This window comes from Lagenorhynchus albirostris, chromosome 11, assembly GCF_949774975.1.
Source record: "Lagenorhynchus albirostris chromosome 11, mLagAlb1.1, whole genome shotgun sequence".
In the NCBI taxonomy this organism is placed as follows: domain Eukaryota; kingdom Metazoa; phylum Chordata; class Mammalia; order Artiodactyla; family Delphinidae; genus Lagenorhynchus; species Lagenorhynchus albirostris.
In genome coordinates this window covers 688,498-704,485 of record NC_083105.1, presented here as the reverse complement: position 1 = coordinate 704,485, position 15,988 = coordinate 688,498, and the positions used below count along the sequence as shown (strand labels likewise).

The 15,988-nt window shown below is 64.1% G+C and overlaps 1 protein-coding gene across 6 annotated transcripts in view; it reads right to left on the bottom strand.

Moving 5' to 3' along the window:
• SBF1 (SET binding factor 1) overlaps nt 1-15,988 on the bottom strand; it is a 28,259-nt gene that overhangs the window by 5,771 nt on the left and 6,500 nt on the right. For 3 of the 6 annotated variants that reach the window (XR_009543249.1, XM_060164534.1, XM_060164535.1), the window contains exons 2-35: nt 15,497-15,582; nt 14,931-15,068; nt 14,571-14,729; nt 14,376-14,486; nt 13,641-13,746; nt 13,377-13,509; nt 13,179-13,287; nt 12,959-13,072; nt 12,751-12,828; nt 12,397-12,510; nt 12,196-12,324; nt 12,012-12,110; nt 11,731-11,935; nt 11,538-11,650; nt 10,538-10,687; nt 10,153-10,221; nt 9,581-10,077; nt 9,323-9,495; nt 9,172-9,245; nt 8,902-9,097; nt 8,527-8,654; nt 7,729-7,907; nt 7,474-7,610; nt 7,157-7,364; nt 6,853-7,049; nt 6,608-6,745; nt 3,942-4,019; nt 3,514-3,686; nt 3,258-3,437; nt 2,631-2,732; nt 2,363-2,548; nt 2,168-2,294; nt 1,950-2,080; nt 1,650-1,880 (exon numbers count right to left, since the gene is read on the bottom strand). Coding sequence is in view for 5 of the 6 variants with exons in the window: in XM_060164534.1 (XP_060020517.1) it covers nt 1,650-1,880; nt 1,950-2,080; nt 2,168-2,294; nt 2,363-2,548; nt 2,631-2,732; nt 3,258-3,437; nt 3,514-3,686; nt 3,942-4,019; nt 6,608-6,745; nt 6,853-7,049; nt 7,157-7,364; nt 7,474-7,610; nt 7,729-7,907; nt 8,527-8,654; nt 8,902-9,097; nt 9,172-9,245; nt 9,323-9,495; nt 9,581-10,077; nt 10,153-10,221; nt 10,538-10,687; nt 11,538-11,650; nt 11,731-11,935; nt 12,012-12,110; nt 12,196-12,324; nt 12,397-12,510; nt 12,751-12,828; nt 12,959-13,072; nt 13,179-13,287; nt 13,377-13,509; nt 13,641-13,746; nt 14,376-14,486; nt 14,571-14,729; nt 14,931-15,068; nt 15,497-15,582 (5,048 nt within the window). In the remaining variant the exon portion in view is untranslated. The remainder of the gene's footprint in view (nt 1-1,649; nt 1,881-1,949; nt 2,081-2,167; nt 2,295-2,362; nt 2,549-2,630; nt 2,733-3,257; nt 3,438-3,513; nt 3,687-3,941; nt 4,020-6,607; nt 6,746-6,852; nt 7,050-7,156; nt 7,365-7,473; nt 7,611-7,728; nt 7,908-8,526; nt 8,655-8,901; nt 9,098-9,171; nt 9,246-9,322; nt 9,496-9,580; nt 10,078-10,152; nt 10,222-10,537; nt 10,688-11,537; nt 11,651-11,730; nt 11,936-12,011; nt 12,111-12,195; nt 12,325-12,396; nt 12,511-12,750; nt 12,829-12,958; nt 13,073-13,178; nt 13,288-13,376; nt 13,510-13,640; nt 13,747-14,375; nt 14,487-14,570; nt 14,730-14,930; nt 15,069-15,496; nt 15,583-15,988) is intronic. The other 3 variants (XM_060164536.1, XM_060164538.1, XM_060164537.1) reach the window with 3 other exon arrangements.

Here is a 15,988-nt window from a genome sequence, read left to right as displayed (position 1 = left end):
CACCACAACTAGAGAGAAGCCGACGGGCCACAACTAAGACCCGATGCAGCAAATAAATAATAAATAAAAACTTATGGTTACCAAAGGGGATGGCGGGAGGGATAAATTAGGAGTTTGGGATTAACATATACACACTACTATATATAGAACAGATAATCAGCAAGGATCTACTGAATAGCACAGGGTACCATAGTTACATCTTGTAATAATCTATAATGGAAAAGACTATAAAAGGAGATGTGTATATATATATATATATATATATATATATCTGAGTCACTTTGCTGTACACCTGCAACTAACACAACACTGTAAACTATACAATAAGAACAGAAATGGTGAAAATAAAAAAAAGAAAATGAAGACATTTTCAGGTTAAAAAAAAACAAGCTGAGGGAATTTGTCACTAGCAGATTTGGATTACAAGAAACATTAAAAGTTCTTCAGGCTACAGGGAAATGATACAATACCAGATCTACACTGAGAATGAAAAATACTGGGCACAGCAAATAGAAGACGTTTTCCTTGTTTCCTAATTTTTTTAAAACAAAGTGGACCATTTAAAACAACCATAACCCATGCTCTGTGCTGACGTCACAGGTAATAGTAAAAGGGCTGATGACAAAGGCAGAAGGACAGGAGCGGGCAGTTCCCGTGGGGGGTGTGCAATTCAACCCCAGATGCGCTGGGATTGCAGTCACTGACAACCACTACAAATAACACAAACATACAGCTCAAAAACCACACAAAGTAGATAACATGGAAAAGTAATACTCAACTGTCAGGAAAATAACAAACGGAAGAAAGCAGCAAAAAGAAAAGTCCCGTGAAAGACAGAAATGGGTGAGAAGACGCGCTAACCACACGCTGAGCACCAAGCAGAAACTCACCGTTAACTAAAGACACAGACCAGTCAGAAGTGAAAGCACCACAGACAACATCACGCCACACAGACGCTGGCCTAGGGACACCAGCTCCAAGACCACGAGCAGTACCAGAGAGAAGAGGACGGTCCTCTGCCCTCTGTGCTTGTGGATCCCCTTCACCCACAAAACCATGACCCAGGCTCCCCCAAACCCTGCGTGGCCAGTGCCTTCAGCCTGGGCCACTGCTGGGCTGTCAAAACCTTTTCACCTGCTTGTTTACACCTCACCACCTCCCTGAGAGGCAGGAATCAGCCTCCCCACTTTCCCCACAAGGAAGCAGAAGCTCAGGATAGCTTAGATATCCCTCCAAAGACACCCAGCAGCGGGGGTGGGGCGGGCAATGCAAACCTTGCTGTGGTCCGGCCCTGAGGCCCGGGGGAGAACTCCGGCCACTGGACAGCCACCCTCTATGCCATCCCAGCCTCCCCCCAAACCCCAACCCCAAGGGGCTCTCTTCTCTCAATAGGACACGGGGTCCCGTGTCCTATTGAATCCTGATTGCTGAGGCTAAGCAGACACGCCCACTAAGTCTGGCAGAGGGAGTGAGAGAAGCCTGAACGTCAGCCCCAAGCTTCCAGGCCCATCTCTCTCTGAAGGGGGCACCACCAGGCAGGATGGAACCCAGCAGATCACCGTCCACATCGGGGGGCGGGGGGCCGGGGCAGGGCCACCGGACTGACGTGCGCTAGGACCCCCTCTCCCCTTTTCAGGGGCCACACGCACCTCCAGCAGCTGGGAGATGGCGTCGGGCTGGGCTCGGGGGCAGTTGTCGTAGCAGGGCCACACCACCCGGCGCCTGCTCTGGGGGGCACCCCCATCGGGCCGCTCCTCTTCCGGGGGCTCGGGGGGCCCCTGCGCCAGCTCCCAGTCATAGGGGGGGCCCTCGGCCAGCGTCTCCTCGGTGTAGAAGTCCCACACCTTCAGGTTGGACACGTTGCTGTACGGCCGGAGGACCTGGGGGCGGGCCTGGCGTGAGCACCGGGGCGCGGAGGGGCCTGCCCGCCCCGACCAGGCTCTGCTCACCTCCGCGTCCTCGGGCGCGTACAGGTAGTTGTAGAACACCGGCGTCCTCTTGCTCAGCCGCTCCACGTACTCCCACACCGAGCGGCAGGCCGCCTGGCCCCGGCGCTCCCCCTTCTCCTCATACAGCAGCCCTGCAGGGGGCAGCGCTGAGCCCGGCCCCACCCCGGCTGCTGACCCCGCCCCTGTGCCCACCTTCACCGCCCCCGCCCCCACCGTACCCAGCTCGATGCGTTCGTAGTCCGAGTCCAGCAGGAAGGTCCGGAAGCGATGGGACGCGTGATGGTAGCCGAGGAACTTGAGGTAGAATGGGCTGAACTCGAACTCCATGGGGAACTGCAGGTGGACCTGTGGGGCATCAGGAGTCAGCGGCCAGCGGTCAGCACGCACAGCCCCCACCACGGCCGCCCGCTCACCTGGTGCACGCAGTCCAAGAACTGCAAAAAGACTGGCGTGAAGCCGCTGCTTTGCCCGGCCAGGGTGTGGGCCCCGCGGTGGCTGAAGCGATGGCCAAAGGACAGCCACTCCTTCTCCACCAGCAGACGGAAGCCCTCCAGGGTGCGGTAGAAGGGGTCTGAGAGCAGCTGCACCAGGGACACCACCTGCCAGCAGCGCCGTGAGTCAGCAGGGCGTGGGGACTGGGCCCAACACCCGCCCCCGCCCCCACCCCCGGCCACCGCGCACCTGAGTGGTGATGTCCCAGCCGTCCTCCAGGCTCACCAGGACAGAGGAGCCCGAGTCCAGGAGCTCCACCACCAGCACCGACACCTGCAGCAGCTTGTGGATCTGCAGGGACCCGCAGCCCCTCAGCACCTCCCAGAGCCCGTGGCCTAAGACGCCAGCACCCAGCCGGGCCCCCAGGACCCACACATCCACAGGAGCGAGCGGTGGCTGCGCAGGCCCACGCCAGGGGACACCCCGCGAGGCAGCACAGCCTGGATGGACCCGAAATGCTGTGGCGTGCTTCCTCCCACCCGGCCGCCCACCCACCCGCCTATCAGCATCTTCTGGGCCTGAAGAGGCATCCCCTCTCCTTGACGTGCCCAGCCCCACCCTGACAGAGAGCAGAGGGCTCCGACACAGCTGGACCCTGGCCTCCCTCCCCTGTCCATGCACCACCACTGGGAAGTGGCCATCATCCCCTCCCGAAGCCCAATACTATCAAAAGAGCAAGCCCAGACCCCGCCCACCCACGGCTCTAGGTAAGTGGCGGGGCCCGGCACCCAGGTGGGCACCGGATGGCCCCTGCCCATCGCATCTCCTCCCCCCGGGTAGCCCTCCACCACGGTGGGGCAGGGGCAGTGGAGAGACCTGGATCAGCCACTCTGAGTCTTCCAGCGAGCACAGGAAGGAGGCTGAACCGGGCTCGGTGGCAGGATAGCCGGGGACACACGCCTTCAGCAGCTTCTTGAAGCTGCCTTTCACCTGCCGTGTCTCAAATACCTCGATGGGCACCAGCTCCCACTGCTGCAGGGGATCTGGCCGTACACCCTGGAGGAAGCCGGCCGTGGTGAGACGCGCCCAGGCCCCGTGCCCCCACCTGGCCCCAGGACTCTGTCCCAGTCACCTTGAGCTGGGCTTTGTCTCCAATGATGTAGAGGGCTGCACGCTGGGGCCGGAGAAAGCCTGGGTCGGCGGGGGCCCCGTTGGCCTGGGGGGGACCCATGCCTGCTAGCCGGGTGCCTACATCAGTGCTGAGCCCACCGCTGCGCCCACCGGCCCGGACACTGCCCCATTTACCTGCACAGAGAAACCAGGTGAGCACCGGAGCAGGGCCAGGGCACCACTTACCTGGGGCAGAGCTCCCAGGGAGGGCAAGGGTGGGACTCGGGGCGTCAGGCTGTTAGTGGCCGGGGCTGTGGCGAGGGCTGGGTTGCGCTGGTCTGTCACACGGGGCCGTTAGTGCCAGGAGTGGGGGACGTTAGTGCCCTGAGCAGTCACACGGGGCCGTCAGTGCCAGGAGTGGGGAGCCAGCCTGCGCGGTCAGTACGGTACCTCGGGGCGCAGTCCGTCTGGAGGCCAAGGCCGCCATGGGGTTGGACAGCGTGGTGACCCTGGCTCTGGGGCTGGGCACTGGGGGCACAGCAGAGAGAAGGCTCAGGCCTGGCCCCAGGCCCGGGGGTGCGCCCAGCAAGGGCGGAGCTGTGGCCCAAAGGAACTGGGTCCAAGGCTGGGTCACCACCGAACCCCCCGGGGGTCCCAGAGACAGTGAGGATCTGTCAAGGTCCTCTGGGCCCCCAGGGCAAACGAGGGAGCAGAGGACCCGGTGGTGGGTAGGAAGGGTCAGGAGACAGGCAGGACCCTGGGCCGCCTCCTCTGCACCCTCAGCCCCGTGGACCCTGCCTAAGCTGCTCATGACACGCAGCCACCAAGCGGCCCCTGCCCAGCACACAGCAGCAGCAGGAGGTGCCCATGAGGCGCAGCCCAGAGAAGAGGAGGCCCAGCGTGGGAGCTCCCAGCCTGGAACCTCAGAGGGTGGTTCAGTCCAGGACACAGGCAGGCCCAAGCCCCAGCACAGAGCCACCTGTGAGGACCAGGCACGAGGCTTACGGGCTGGGACGGCCCAGCCTGGAGGCACAGGGAGCCCACAGGAGGAGGCCTCTGGATTCCAAAGCCTGCACCTGGCTATGACCCAGGCTCACTCGCCTCTACAGAGAGGGCGCAGGGCACCAGAGGCCAGCACGGCGCCAGCCCACTACGCTGCAGGCAGAAGCATGGTCATCCACAGTGAGGACAGCGTGTCCTCGGGACACAGTCTGGACCGGAACCGGTGTACAGCTGAGGAGAGCCGAGACCTTGTATGCCCCCAGGCAACGAGGGGGAAGGCCCGTGCCCAGAACTCGGGGGACACCCAGAAGCAGCACCAGTGGGCTGTGGGGACATTCAGAGATGCCCAAGCAACACTAGGGAAGACACAGGCACTAGGAGACGAAAGATCCTGCGGGGAGGGTGCTGCCTGCAGGGGCCACTCAGAACCACTGGAGCGGGCAGAAGGCAGGAAGACAGCGCAACCATGAAACACACTTAATGATGGTCTCTGATGTTTGGAAAACTAAAAGCCACTCAAACTAGAGAGCGGTATTCCCAGTAGAGGACCAAGAGAAGTAAGGCCTGTGCCGCTTCAGAAGGTGGCACCGAGCCCAGCGCTTCCTAGGGCAGCATCCCCATTAACCACCGTGAGGACAGCCTGGCCACCCTGTTCCCAGCCCCCCGGCCCCAGGGCCCAGCAAGTGGTAACAACAGCTACAGACGGAGCACTGGACTACAGGCGGCACGGGGACCGGGGGGCTGGTGTGCGCCAGCAGCAGAGGAGGTGCCTGCAGTTGGGGTGCTCCTTAGGCCTCGCTCGGGAGGGGTGAAGGCCCTCCCCTACGGGAACGACTGGCAGCTGCACCAGGCGGCCCTGTGCCACGGGCAGGAGCAGCCTGGGCCAGCGTGGGGCAGCCGGCCATGGGGATGGCTGCAGGCTCGGGTGGTGAACTCAGACTCAGGGTGGGCAGAGAGGGAAGAATCAAGGACGATGCCCGGGCTTCTGGAAGGCTCAGCCCCACAGGTGGCCTGCCAGCCCCCAAGCCCACCCGAGAGCTAGAGCAATGCATCTGCGAGCCAGTGCATCTGGAACCTAGAGCAGCAGCAGAGAAAAACGCAGACAAGTGTGAGGGGAGGGAGGGAATCAGGAAGGCCTGAGCGACAAGTGACCCCTGGTGTGATGGCTGCACAAGCCAGGGTGGGGGAAGGGTCTCACAGAGGGAAGTGACCCTCTTGTGACATCGGCCAACTCTGCACACACAACCGCCAGGACGGCTCCAGGTGTGTACAGATCCCTGGTAGACGCTGTCACCACACCTGCTGAGGTACAGGCAGGGCTTGGCTCAGGCCAGCATCTGGGCAATGGTCAGGCCCAGCGCGGGCAGCCTCCCAGCCCTCGTGCCTCCGGTGGGGTGACGAGACCTCCAAGCACGGACTGAGAGGCAGCTCGCTGATCACCAACGTGAGGACCAACGTGGGCGAGGTGGCAGCTCCGACGAGGCCCAGCAGCTTTCAGGAGGGCCAAGAGGATGAACCGGAAGGGACCAGAGATCAGTGAGGGAGGGTCCAGGAGGGGAGATGAAGGGAGACGCGCAGGTAGGGGAGAGGCTGTCACGGGGGGAGATGAGGGAGATGCGGGGGCAGGATGGGGGCAGCTGGAGGGTAAGCGGGGTGCAGAAGCCATTGCCTTGGAGCAAGGCCCTGGGGTGAGGCTGCCCATCCTGACACAAACCCCCCCCCGCCCCCGCCTGCACGCCCTGGGGCCCTCCTGGGTGTCTCCTGTCTAAAACCCTCTCCCAGCGCCAGGCATCCACATGGCTCACCCTGCCACAACAGGGTCCCCGCCTGTCACCCCAGGAGACCAGACCACCGCTTGTGGACAGCATGCTCTTCTAAGGGTCGCCCTGAACCAGCACCCCGACGGCAAGGGGTAGGGCCCAGGATGGCCCCTGGGCGCATGCCCCAAATTCCTGGGCCTGCTGCCTCCTCTGTAAACCCCCAGAGGAGTGGTCAGAGCTGGGCCTCAGGACACTCACCTGCTCCCACACCCCAAACACTCTGCCCCCTTGTTGGTCTGCTCTCCATAAATGCCATCACTACCCCCCAGGTCCTCCGGCCCCGAGCACCCTCACCGTGACTGCCCATGTGGGCCGAGGAGAAGCCGCTGAGGGTGTTGCGACCGGACGCATCAGCATAGCGCGGCATGGAGCTGACCACGGCCTGCAGGTACTTCTCCTGCTCCAGGCTGCTGGAGTCGGCCTGGGACTGGCCTGCGGGAGGAAGTGGAGCTGGGGGCGGGGCGCCGGGGGCGGGGCGCCGGGGGCGGGGCGCGGGGCGCCGGGGGCGGGGCGGGCTGCAGCGTGAACAGGGAGCCTACCCGGAGAAGGCGCGTTCTGGGCCTTGAAGAGGCCGACGACCCCCTTGCCGTGCAGGCCCCCTGAGCGCAGCAGCACGGCCTTGGAGCGTCCGCTGCGCCAACAGACCACCGGGAAGCGGTTCTGGCGGTAGCAGCGGGAGACGCGCTGCAGGGCGTTGTCCTGGACGCTCTGGGGGACGATTAGCAGCCCCGGATAGCTGCGAGGAGGCGGACGTGAGGCCAAAGGCACTCTGGACCCACAGCCAGGCGCCCCTGGGCCTTCGGCCTCCTGGAGGCCACCAAACCTGCCGCGCTCACTGCTCACCTGCGGCAGATGGCGTACATGCGGTTGACCGGGGAGATCCGGAAGGGCTCGGATTTCGCGCGGCTCAGGCTGCTGCTCAGCGTGCCCAGCCCCAGGCGCTGGTAGTCCCGGCAGCACGCCCGCTCCACCAGGCTACTCATGGTCATGCGGTCCGAGGGCTTCAGGGCCAAGGAAGGGGTCAGCGTGCTGGGCTCCAGCTCCTCTGACACTGGGGCAGGCCAGGCACACGGGGGTCATTACCCAGGGGCTGCCCGGGTCCCTTACCCCTCCACGTGAGGGTCTTCACCCAGACCGCCCACGGCTCCCCACACCCCGACCTGAGATCTCGTCCTCCTGGTCCCCAGGGGGTGGCTGGCCCCGGTGCTCCCAGCTTGGGGGGCTGTACTTCTTCCGGGTGACATACTGCCGCCCGATGGTCCTCTTAGCGTTCTTCATCAAGTTCCGGGACAGGGTCCTGGGGGGGCCCGAGGAGTACAGTTGCAGGGTCAGCAAAGGTGAGGAGATGGACAAGGGGACACACACAGTGGTTCTGCGAAGGGAAGGTGTTCTGGCCTCGGGGCCCAGCTCCCTACCTGAAGGAAGGACCCTTGTCCTTGGTGGCACGGGGCGGCCGGCCGGGTGTGTGGGCAGAGCCCAGGGTGAGCGCGAAGGTGCCCCTGATATCTGGTGGATACCGCAGCTTGTGCAGCTGCTTGCGGAAGAGCTCAGCACTGTCAGACCCCACCTCCTCGTCAAAGACCATCTTCAGCAGCTGTGTCAGACATGAGGCCCTCAGAGGCTGGGAGGCCCGTGGGCCTGAGCCCTGGCCACAAAGGCGGACAGGCCTACGGGACGCCCCGTGCTGCATCACTGGAACTCGGGTGTTTCTAACAGGATGGACGGGTGAGGGCCCTGCGACCAGACGGCCCTGAGAAAGGCGGCTAGGTCTACCGTGGGACTGTGACGGGCCAGTCTCGCCTCTCCATCCGGTGACGGACACGTCCTGAAGGAGCGCCCCAAGGACAGAGGGTGAGCGGAGGGCCTGCTCCCCAGACTGCATGTAGGCGGAGACTCGGGAACCCAGTCTTTGTGTTTCATCTAACCTGTGTAGGTTTCAGCTAGGCCGGGCTCACGCAGCGCGCTGCAGACACGGCCTCTGGGCCCGGGCCTTGCAAGGCAAGCGGGAGAGCCCCAACTGGCACGTGGCGCGGGCAGAGGACCCCAGGCTAAGACACAGCGGCTTCCCCGTCAACTCAGGAGCCACAAGGGCTCGATGCTGGCTCAACCGCCGCGCGTGAGAACAAGGCTAGGGCTCCGACGCTGCATCCTGGAGAGGGCCGCGACTCAGGGGCCCCCAGACCCCACCCAACACAGCCCACACCCCAGCCGACCTGGAAGGTGCAGGAGCGCAGCTGCAGCCCGTCCGGCAGGTACTGGTCACTGGGGGTCTGGATATTAATGCGCTCCTCCTTGGTCAGCGCAGCCACCGGGAAGGAGCGGACCACCACCTGTTCCCCCACTTATAACAAGCCGGGTGCAGAGTCAGGGGGACGGGAGGGGTCGAGGGTCACAGAGTCTCAGGGTCCCAGGGCTATGGGGTAGACCGGGAGGGTGGGGAGGAAAGACAACAGCCTATCTCCCACAGAGACCCTAAACCCCTGAGAAGGGGAGAGGGAGAGGCAGAAGAAGTCCCACTAGCCCAAAGACCTTGGGGGGGGCAGGGGGAGGGGCAAGGGGAGCGGGGGCGGAGGGGTCCAAAGGCTCACCCAGGGGGTCGGTGGGCATCCCCGTGAAGATGACCCGGTACGTGGTAAGGAAGACAGCGCCCTCAGCCGGGAGCAGTGCGGGGCCACCCCTGCTGCCCCCGGCACCCTCCTCACGCCCATCCGGCAGCAGGTAGACACGCAGGCCGTCCAGCACACACTCCTCACCGGGCAGCAGGCGTGGCCGAAGCAGTTTGGGCTGTTTGGGGACAGGAGCAGTGCCTCAGAACATAGCCCAGTCCTGGTGCCCGCCACTCCCCGGCCCCTACTCACCTTCTGGATGGGGGGCAGCCTCTTGCTCTCTCTCTGCACGGCCTCCAGGGTCTCGATGTGCATCTGGACGATGTCTGGGGGAGAGCAGTTCTCATGCTCTGGCCTGCGCCCACCCATCCAAGGGGAGTGTTTCCAAGCCCAGACCCCATACCTGGCACCATGACATGCAGCCCCTTGAGGTGGTCGCTGGTGACCCCACTCTCTGTGCAGACCTTGTCCACGAAGCGGTTGATGAAGCGGACCACGGCCCCGGGCACGTCACAGGTCTCTGCATCCTCGAAGCCGCTCTCTGTGTCATAGCTCTCCGCCACGCTGCCTGCCATGCTGGGCCGGGGAGGGGCACAGTGGGCACAGGCCACACAACCCAAGGCCTGTACTGCTCAGGTCCTGCCCCCAGGCCACACCCCACCTGTTGGTGACCAGGCTGTTGCTGGCGCTCTCCAGGTCGCCCAGCCCTGCGCGCTCCCGGAGCAGCCGACTCTTGCTGCTGTCCAGGGGCAGGAGCAGGTAGCTCATGCGACTGGCGTAGTGGATGGCCTGGCTGAACACCGTGCTCTCCTCCTTCTGCACCAGCTCCTGCTGCTTCTCGCGGCTCAGGGTGGGCCACAGGCGCCTCTGCTCAGATGCCACGTCCAGGGCAGAGCGCTCGTCCTCCTGTGTGAGTGCCTCCCCAACCTGCCCCAGGGGCCGCACGTGAGCCAGAGCCAGGCCAGCCCCATCCCGCGGGCCCAGGGAGTCCCCACACACCTGGGAGGGGTCTCGGTCCTCGGCAGGCTCCAGGTAGAGGGCCCGGATGTGGGTCTGCACATCCCCATAGAACATGGCCTCCCAGAACTGCGGCGTGCTCCACACTACGTGCTCCTGCACGCAGCTGTACGCAAACTGCGTCACCCCTGGGCTCAGCTTCTGCAGAAGCCAAGAGGGTGTCAGCGGGTGCAGCCGGCAGGAGGTTGGGGAGACTCTGTCCGCCCCAGCACTCACCCGGCAGAAGGCAGTGACCAGGGGCAGCAGAGCAGCTGCGATGCCGTGCTCATCCAGGGAGGTGCAGTCCTGCAGTAGGGCCGGGGGCGTCGGATCCCGGCCCCGTGCCATTCACACCCCCACCAGCACCGCCGACAGAGCAGCACCTCCCGTCAGTCCCTGAACCGTCTGCACCAGCTCCCCAGGGCTGCTCGGAGGTTGAGGGCAGGAGGCCCCTGCACCAGCCTCCCACAAGGATTCTCCCCACGCCACCCTCACCGGCAGACCGGGGTCTCCCCAGTTGTCGGCACCGCCAGAAGATGCACCCTTATGGGTAGGCCGGGGAAGCCCTGCCCGGCCCCACCCTGTGGCCACAGCGCCAGCAGGGTGTGAGGCCCGGCCTCACCTGCAGACAGCAGTTCATCATGCGGACCACGAAGTCGAACTGCTGGTGGTCAAGGACCGCCCGGTTCTGTTGCACGTGCAGGTGCAGCTCCTGGGCAAGGCAGCGGCGGGCCGCACGCCCCTTTAGGGCCCTCAGCACAGCTGGAAGCAGCTGCGGACGGGGAAACAAGGGGATGAGGGCACGAGCCTATGTGGACCCAACCGTGCCCTGAGGCACAGGGAAGGCCCGGCCCAGATGTGGGGGCCAGAGCCCAGGCTCTCAGCACAGAGGAGACCGGAAGCCATCCGGTCAGGTGTGCCCAGATTGGGGCTTCACTGCCCAAGAGAGACCAACGCGCTAGTGGAGCCAGCCCCCCGCACACGAACCTCACAACACTGCCAGTGCTCTGAGCGAGACCCCACGGCCGGCCAGGGCCCCAGCGCCTAGAACGCACAAGCCTAACGCAGAGCCAGCAGCCGGCTCAGCACTGGGCGGGCCACAGAAAGGGCTGCACTTGTCCTGTTGATACTCCCGCACACTGTGAAACAACCAGGAACCCGATAAAGGGCTGGTTTAAGAACTAGGTGCTTCACAAAGAACCACGCAGCTGTGAAACACAAGACAGACTCAAACTGGCTGTCCTGAGAGACCCAAAGTGTCAATGGACATCACAGAGGGCAGAACGCTAAATGAACTCCACTTTCTGCAAGTAAGAAAAAAAAGACACGTGTGAGTCGACACTAGTTTCCGTGAGCGATAAAGAAGACACTTAACAGTAGGGACTTTTAGAGCATTCTGACGACTAGAAGTTGAAGGAAATTCCTCCCGCGGAGCCTCCCCAGCAGGCTGCACCCAGCTGTTCTGAGGTGGACCCGGTGTCCACCTGCCCTTCTTGCCAGCCCAGCTCCCTCCAGCCGCCTGCAGGAGAACCAGGGCCAGGGCTCCTCTGAGAGCCGCTGCCCTGGCCCAGGCTGCGCCCACCCAGAGCCCCCAGCGCTCCCTGTGCCCGGGTTACCCTCACCTTCTTGGCCTCAAGCATCTTCCCCTCGAACACGTAGGAGATGCAGTTCCGGACCACCTCCAGCCGGCGCGCACTGTTGCCGTGGAGCCCACTGCTCCGCTCCAGTATGGCGGCTGGGGAGCAGAGAACGTGCTCACCTCTGACCTCACGTCCACCCTCGGCCACACTCAGGCTCCCCCTCCCGGTTACGCACTCATGGGGGGCCCTGAGGGCACGGTGGTCTTCTTCTCGGCCTTCACGGCCGGGGGTGCGCCCTGCATCTTGGCTGTGGCCTGATCCACGATCCATTGCACCATGCCCTCGTCTAGCCGGGGGAAGGGCCGGGGCGCCCGCCGCAGGTGGCTGGCCTCCCCTGGCCTCTGCACCTTGTGCATAGCCACAGCAGGGTACGGGTTCTCCTGGGGGGGACACAGGCAGGATGGGCGAGCAGCCAGGGCAGCACAGTGACCCGCCCCCTCGTGCCACCTGCCTTACGTTCTTGTAGAGCTGCTCTGCCAGTTCCTTGACATGACGCAGGACACGCTGGGGGTGGCTGTCATCCGCCCGCATCCGTGCCACCTCGTGGGCCACCAGCTGGGGGAGGAAGCAGGGTCAGGCGGGCTGGCTGGGGCAGGGAGGGGGGTGATGGCGGCTCCTCCCAGGTGGGGTCGGGGTGCACCTCATCAAATAGGTCCGTAGGACGGTAGGGGACCCCGCGCTCCGACACAAAGCCTGCAAAGGCCATGCCCTCCAACACCTTCATCAGGAAGTCATCCTCCACCAGCCCACGCTGGCCCAGGAAGGCTGCCTGCGGTGCACAAAGAGGTCAGCCCCTCGGGCACTCACCTTCTGCCCAGCCCCGCCCCCGCCTGGCGCCCACCTTATGGAAGCGGATGACAGGCTCCGGGTGGATGCGGACCATGTGCAGACACCAGCGGTAGCCTTGCAGGAGCTGAGCAAAGAGCCGCAGGAAGACGGCGCGCAGCTCCTTATCCTGGGGCATACGTGAGGACAGGTGAGTGCCAGGCCCTGAGCCTTCCAGGCACCTCACCCTCCTGACCCTCCAAGCTTCCTCCACACAAGCCACAGTGCCTCCTCTAAGACTCGGTGCCGACGGCCACTCCTGTGCAGGACCCTCCGAGGCTCACACCCACCCCACGCGGCCCTGGCGACCCCCTGGAGGAGCGCTCAGCACCGGGTGGGCCTGGGCCCCCAGAGGGGCAGCGACCCCCACCTGCATCTTCAGGGAGGAAGTGGACGTCGTAGGTGGAGGAAAGGCGAGATCTGCCAGCTCCAGCTCTGGATCCAGGACCTGTGGAAGCAGCGGGGAGCAGGGTCAGCTGCACACCAGCCCCACGCTCTGGCTTCCTCTGGCCACCAAGTGACCCCACCCCAGCCTGCCCGAGGCACCAGCCTCCCCGAGGCCCCTGGTCCTGCCTCACCATGCTCAGAATACTGTGCGTCTGGCTCTGCAGTGGCTCTGGCAGGGGTGGAATGTGCACACACTCGGGCACAGTCACCGTCCCTCCATCAAGATCAGCTACAATCACATCCAGCTGTGGACCAAAGGGAGCGAGAGGTCAGAGAGCCACGGGCCGGTCAGCAGGGCCTGGGGTCAGCCCAGCCTGGAGCAGCGAGGCAGACGCTGAGCAGGGCCCTCACCAGCTCCTGGGCCTCTGCCTGGAAGGCAGCGTTGACTCCGATGATGAAGGGTGTGGGCGTGCTGAGCACCTCCAGGAGCTGCGCCGGCAGGATGGGCACGTACGTGAAACTGCAATGGGCCAAGGCTCAGCGCGACAGCCCGAGGGCCGGGGTGGGGCAGAGGGACTGCGGGGCAGTGGGCAACGGTAAGGTCAGCACCTGTATCTGAGAGGGAAGAGCAGCGCCAGGAGTCCCCGGCAGGCGTCCGAGAGGCGCTGGTAGCTCCGGGACAGGAAGAGCACCTTGTGCTCCGTGAGCGCCGCACAGAACAGAGACAGCACGTTGGTGATGCCTGAGGAGGAGGACAGGCTTAGAGGGCGCAGGCGCCCGCCCTGCGGTGAAACCTCGATGTCTGTCCGCCAGCCCCGGGAGGGGAGACGAAGGACTGTGTGGGGGCTGTGGGGCTGCGGGCACCAGGCTCACCCAGCTGGCGGAAAAGCAGGGCCACGCTGCAGCGGCTGATGGGCAGCGAGTCGGTGAGTGGGGTCTGGATGACCTGCCGGTCCCCAGCCCCCAAAGAGATGGTTCTCTGTGGAGAGAGAGGGACCAGTGCTCAGCTGCTCCACCCAGACCTGGGTCACCCCCAGCTTCACAGCCTCAGGCGGGCCTGGGGGAATGACAGACCCCGAGGTGGGACTGGCCAGGACGGGCAGCACGGCACAAGGGAAAGGCCACGTCTGGCCTCTGTCGGCCCAAGCAGTGCTGCAGAGAAAACTCTGGGCCTCTGACCTGGGGTGGGGACGGGGCCTGAGTGGGCAGAAGAAACAAAGAATCCGTACCACTCCGTCCTCAACAGAGTCCAGCTGCACGGGACAGACAGGCAGAGAGACACAGTTAGACACACCCACACGCGGGGACACAGACCGGGGGGCTGGACAGATAAGCCAACACTGACACCCAGAGACAGGCACACCCAAGGAGGGAGAGGACAGAGGAACCAAAGGGTGCCAGGTGGAGAGCCAGATGCGACATGGGACACGAGACAGGCAGGGCCAAGAAAAGAGGACAGGCGGCGGCACCAAGACGCAGGACAGTGTCCGAGGCTAGGGCCGCACTCCGCCCAGGCTGGACTCCGAACGCCTACCAGGCCCCACCCCGTGGCCTAGGCACCAGCGGGTCCTGTGGCTGCAGGTGGACAGCAGCTGCCTCCTGACCCACCTGTGAGCCCCCGGCCAGAGGGATGATGCACGTCAGCAGGTTCCCAACCACGTTCTCCAGGCCCACGTTCAGGCCCTCCACATGGATGGTGTAGATGAGACCCAGGCTGTTCTGCAGGGACCACAGATCGGGGAATGACGACCCAGCCAGCGGGAGCACCCCGCATCCTGCCCTGTGCCCGGCTGCCCGCCTCACCCTGAACACCTCCGCATGGTCCAATCGAGACACCAGTACCAGCGTCTTTGGAGCAAACAGCTGGCCGGGCGGGCCAGGAGCTGCGGTTGACAGTCCCACTGGGCCTCCCTCACCTGCCTCCTCTTCCCTCTCGGCAGTGTCCTCGGTGCACAGCCCTTCCTGTGGACAGAAGCCCCATATGCCAGGCTCTCAGGCAGGTCTCCTGAGGCCTGGGGGGGGGGGGGACACGGGACACAGGTGACTCAGACAGGACTGGCCCTCTGGAAACTTCAGCCTTTGTGGGGTTGGGTCACCAGGACCAGACACGCACAGGACAGAGGGAGTCGGCCACAGTCAGAGGCTCGGCCCATGCAGGGTTACCTGTGTGGGCTCCACGGGCTCCCAGAAAGTCAAGCATGCGCAGTAGTGCCGCTCGGAATTGATATCGGTGAGGACAGCAACAAAGAAGGTCGGTGGGTTCCTCTCGGGACACAGCTGCCACCCACTGGGCTGGCAAAACTATCGGGAGGAAGGGGACGGGGGTCAGCAGTCAGTTCCCTCTAGTCCCCTGCCTGCGAGGGACTGCACAGCCAGGGCCTGGAGGCCGGGTTCCAGTGCAGCCAGCAGCACCCTGCTCTGCGACCCACGTGCCTTGCCTCCTGGACCTCAGCCTTCTCCCACACAAAAGGGAGTAAGAGCCTCCGGCCTCACTGTGCGGGGCGAGAACCCTTGTGATGCAGGGCATGGTCCCCACCATCAAGAGGGAGGGACAACAAGACGTGATGTGGGCACCAAGCGTCCGACCAGCCAAGCCTGCACCCCCGCCCTACGTTCTCCAATGCAGCTGATGTCTCCTTGTACCCAGCGGGGTCCTCACGGTGCCTGCCCCCCACCGTCTCAGCGCCCCAGCCCTCGGCTCCAGGCCCTGGGGGAGCGCCCACACTCACCAGCTCGATGCCCTGGGGGAACGGGTTGTCCTCCCAGTCCTTCTCTGGGAAGCGCTGCAGGATCTGGCCCTGGCCTTCCGCACTCCCTGAGGACAGGAGCCAGGGGTCAGAGCACCTCCCACCTCCCACACCTGCACCCGGTCAGGAGCCTCGAGGGTCCGAGTGGAAACATCTCACCCATCCTGGCCCTCAGGTGGCACCAGACCAGCCCCAGCTCCCAAACCTATGGTTTCCCTAAAGACAGTCCTGTGAGGAGGGGCCCCTAGGCAGCCACAGACCCCAGGACCACCAGAGGGCATGGAGAGAAGCCCCTGCTGTGGGGTCGGGGTCCCTGCAAGCCTCTGGCTGGGCCAGGCACCAAGAGCACAGGAGGCCCGTCACAGACGCAGAAAACAAACTTATGGTTACGGCGGGGGGGGGGGGGGGATAAATTGGGAGATTGGGACTGACATATACACATCACTGTATATAAAACAGGTAACTAATAAAGAC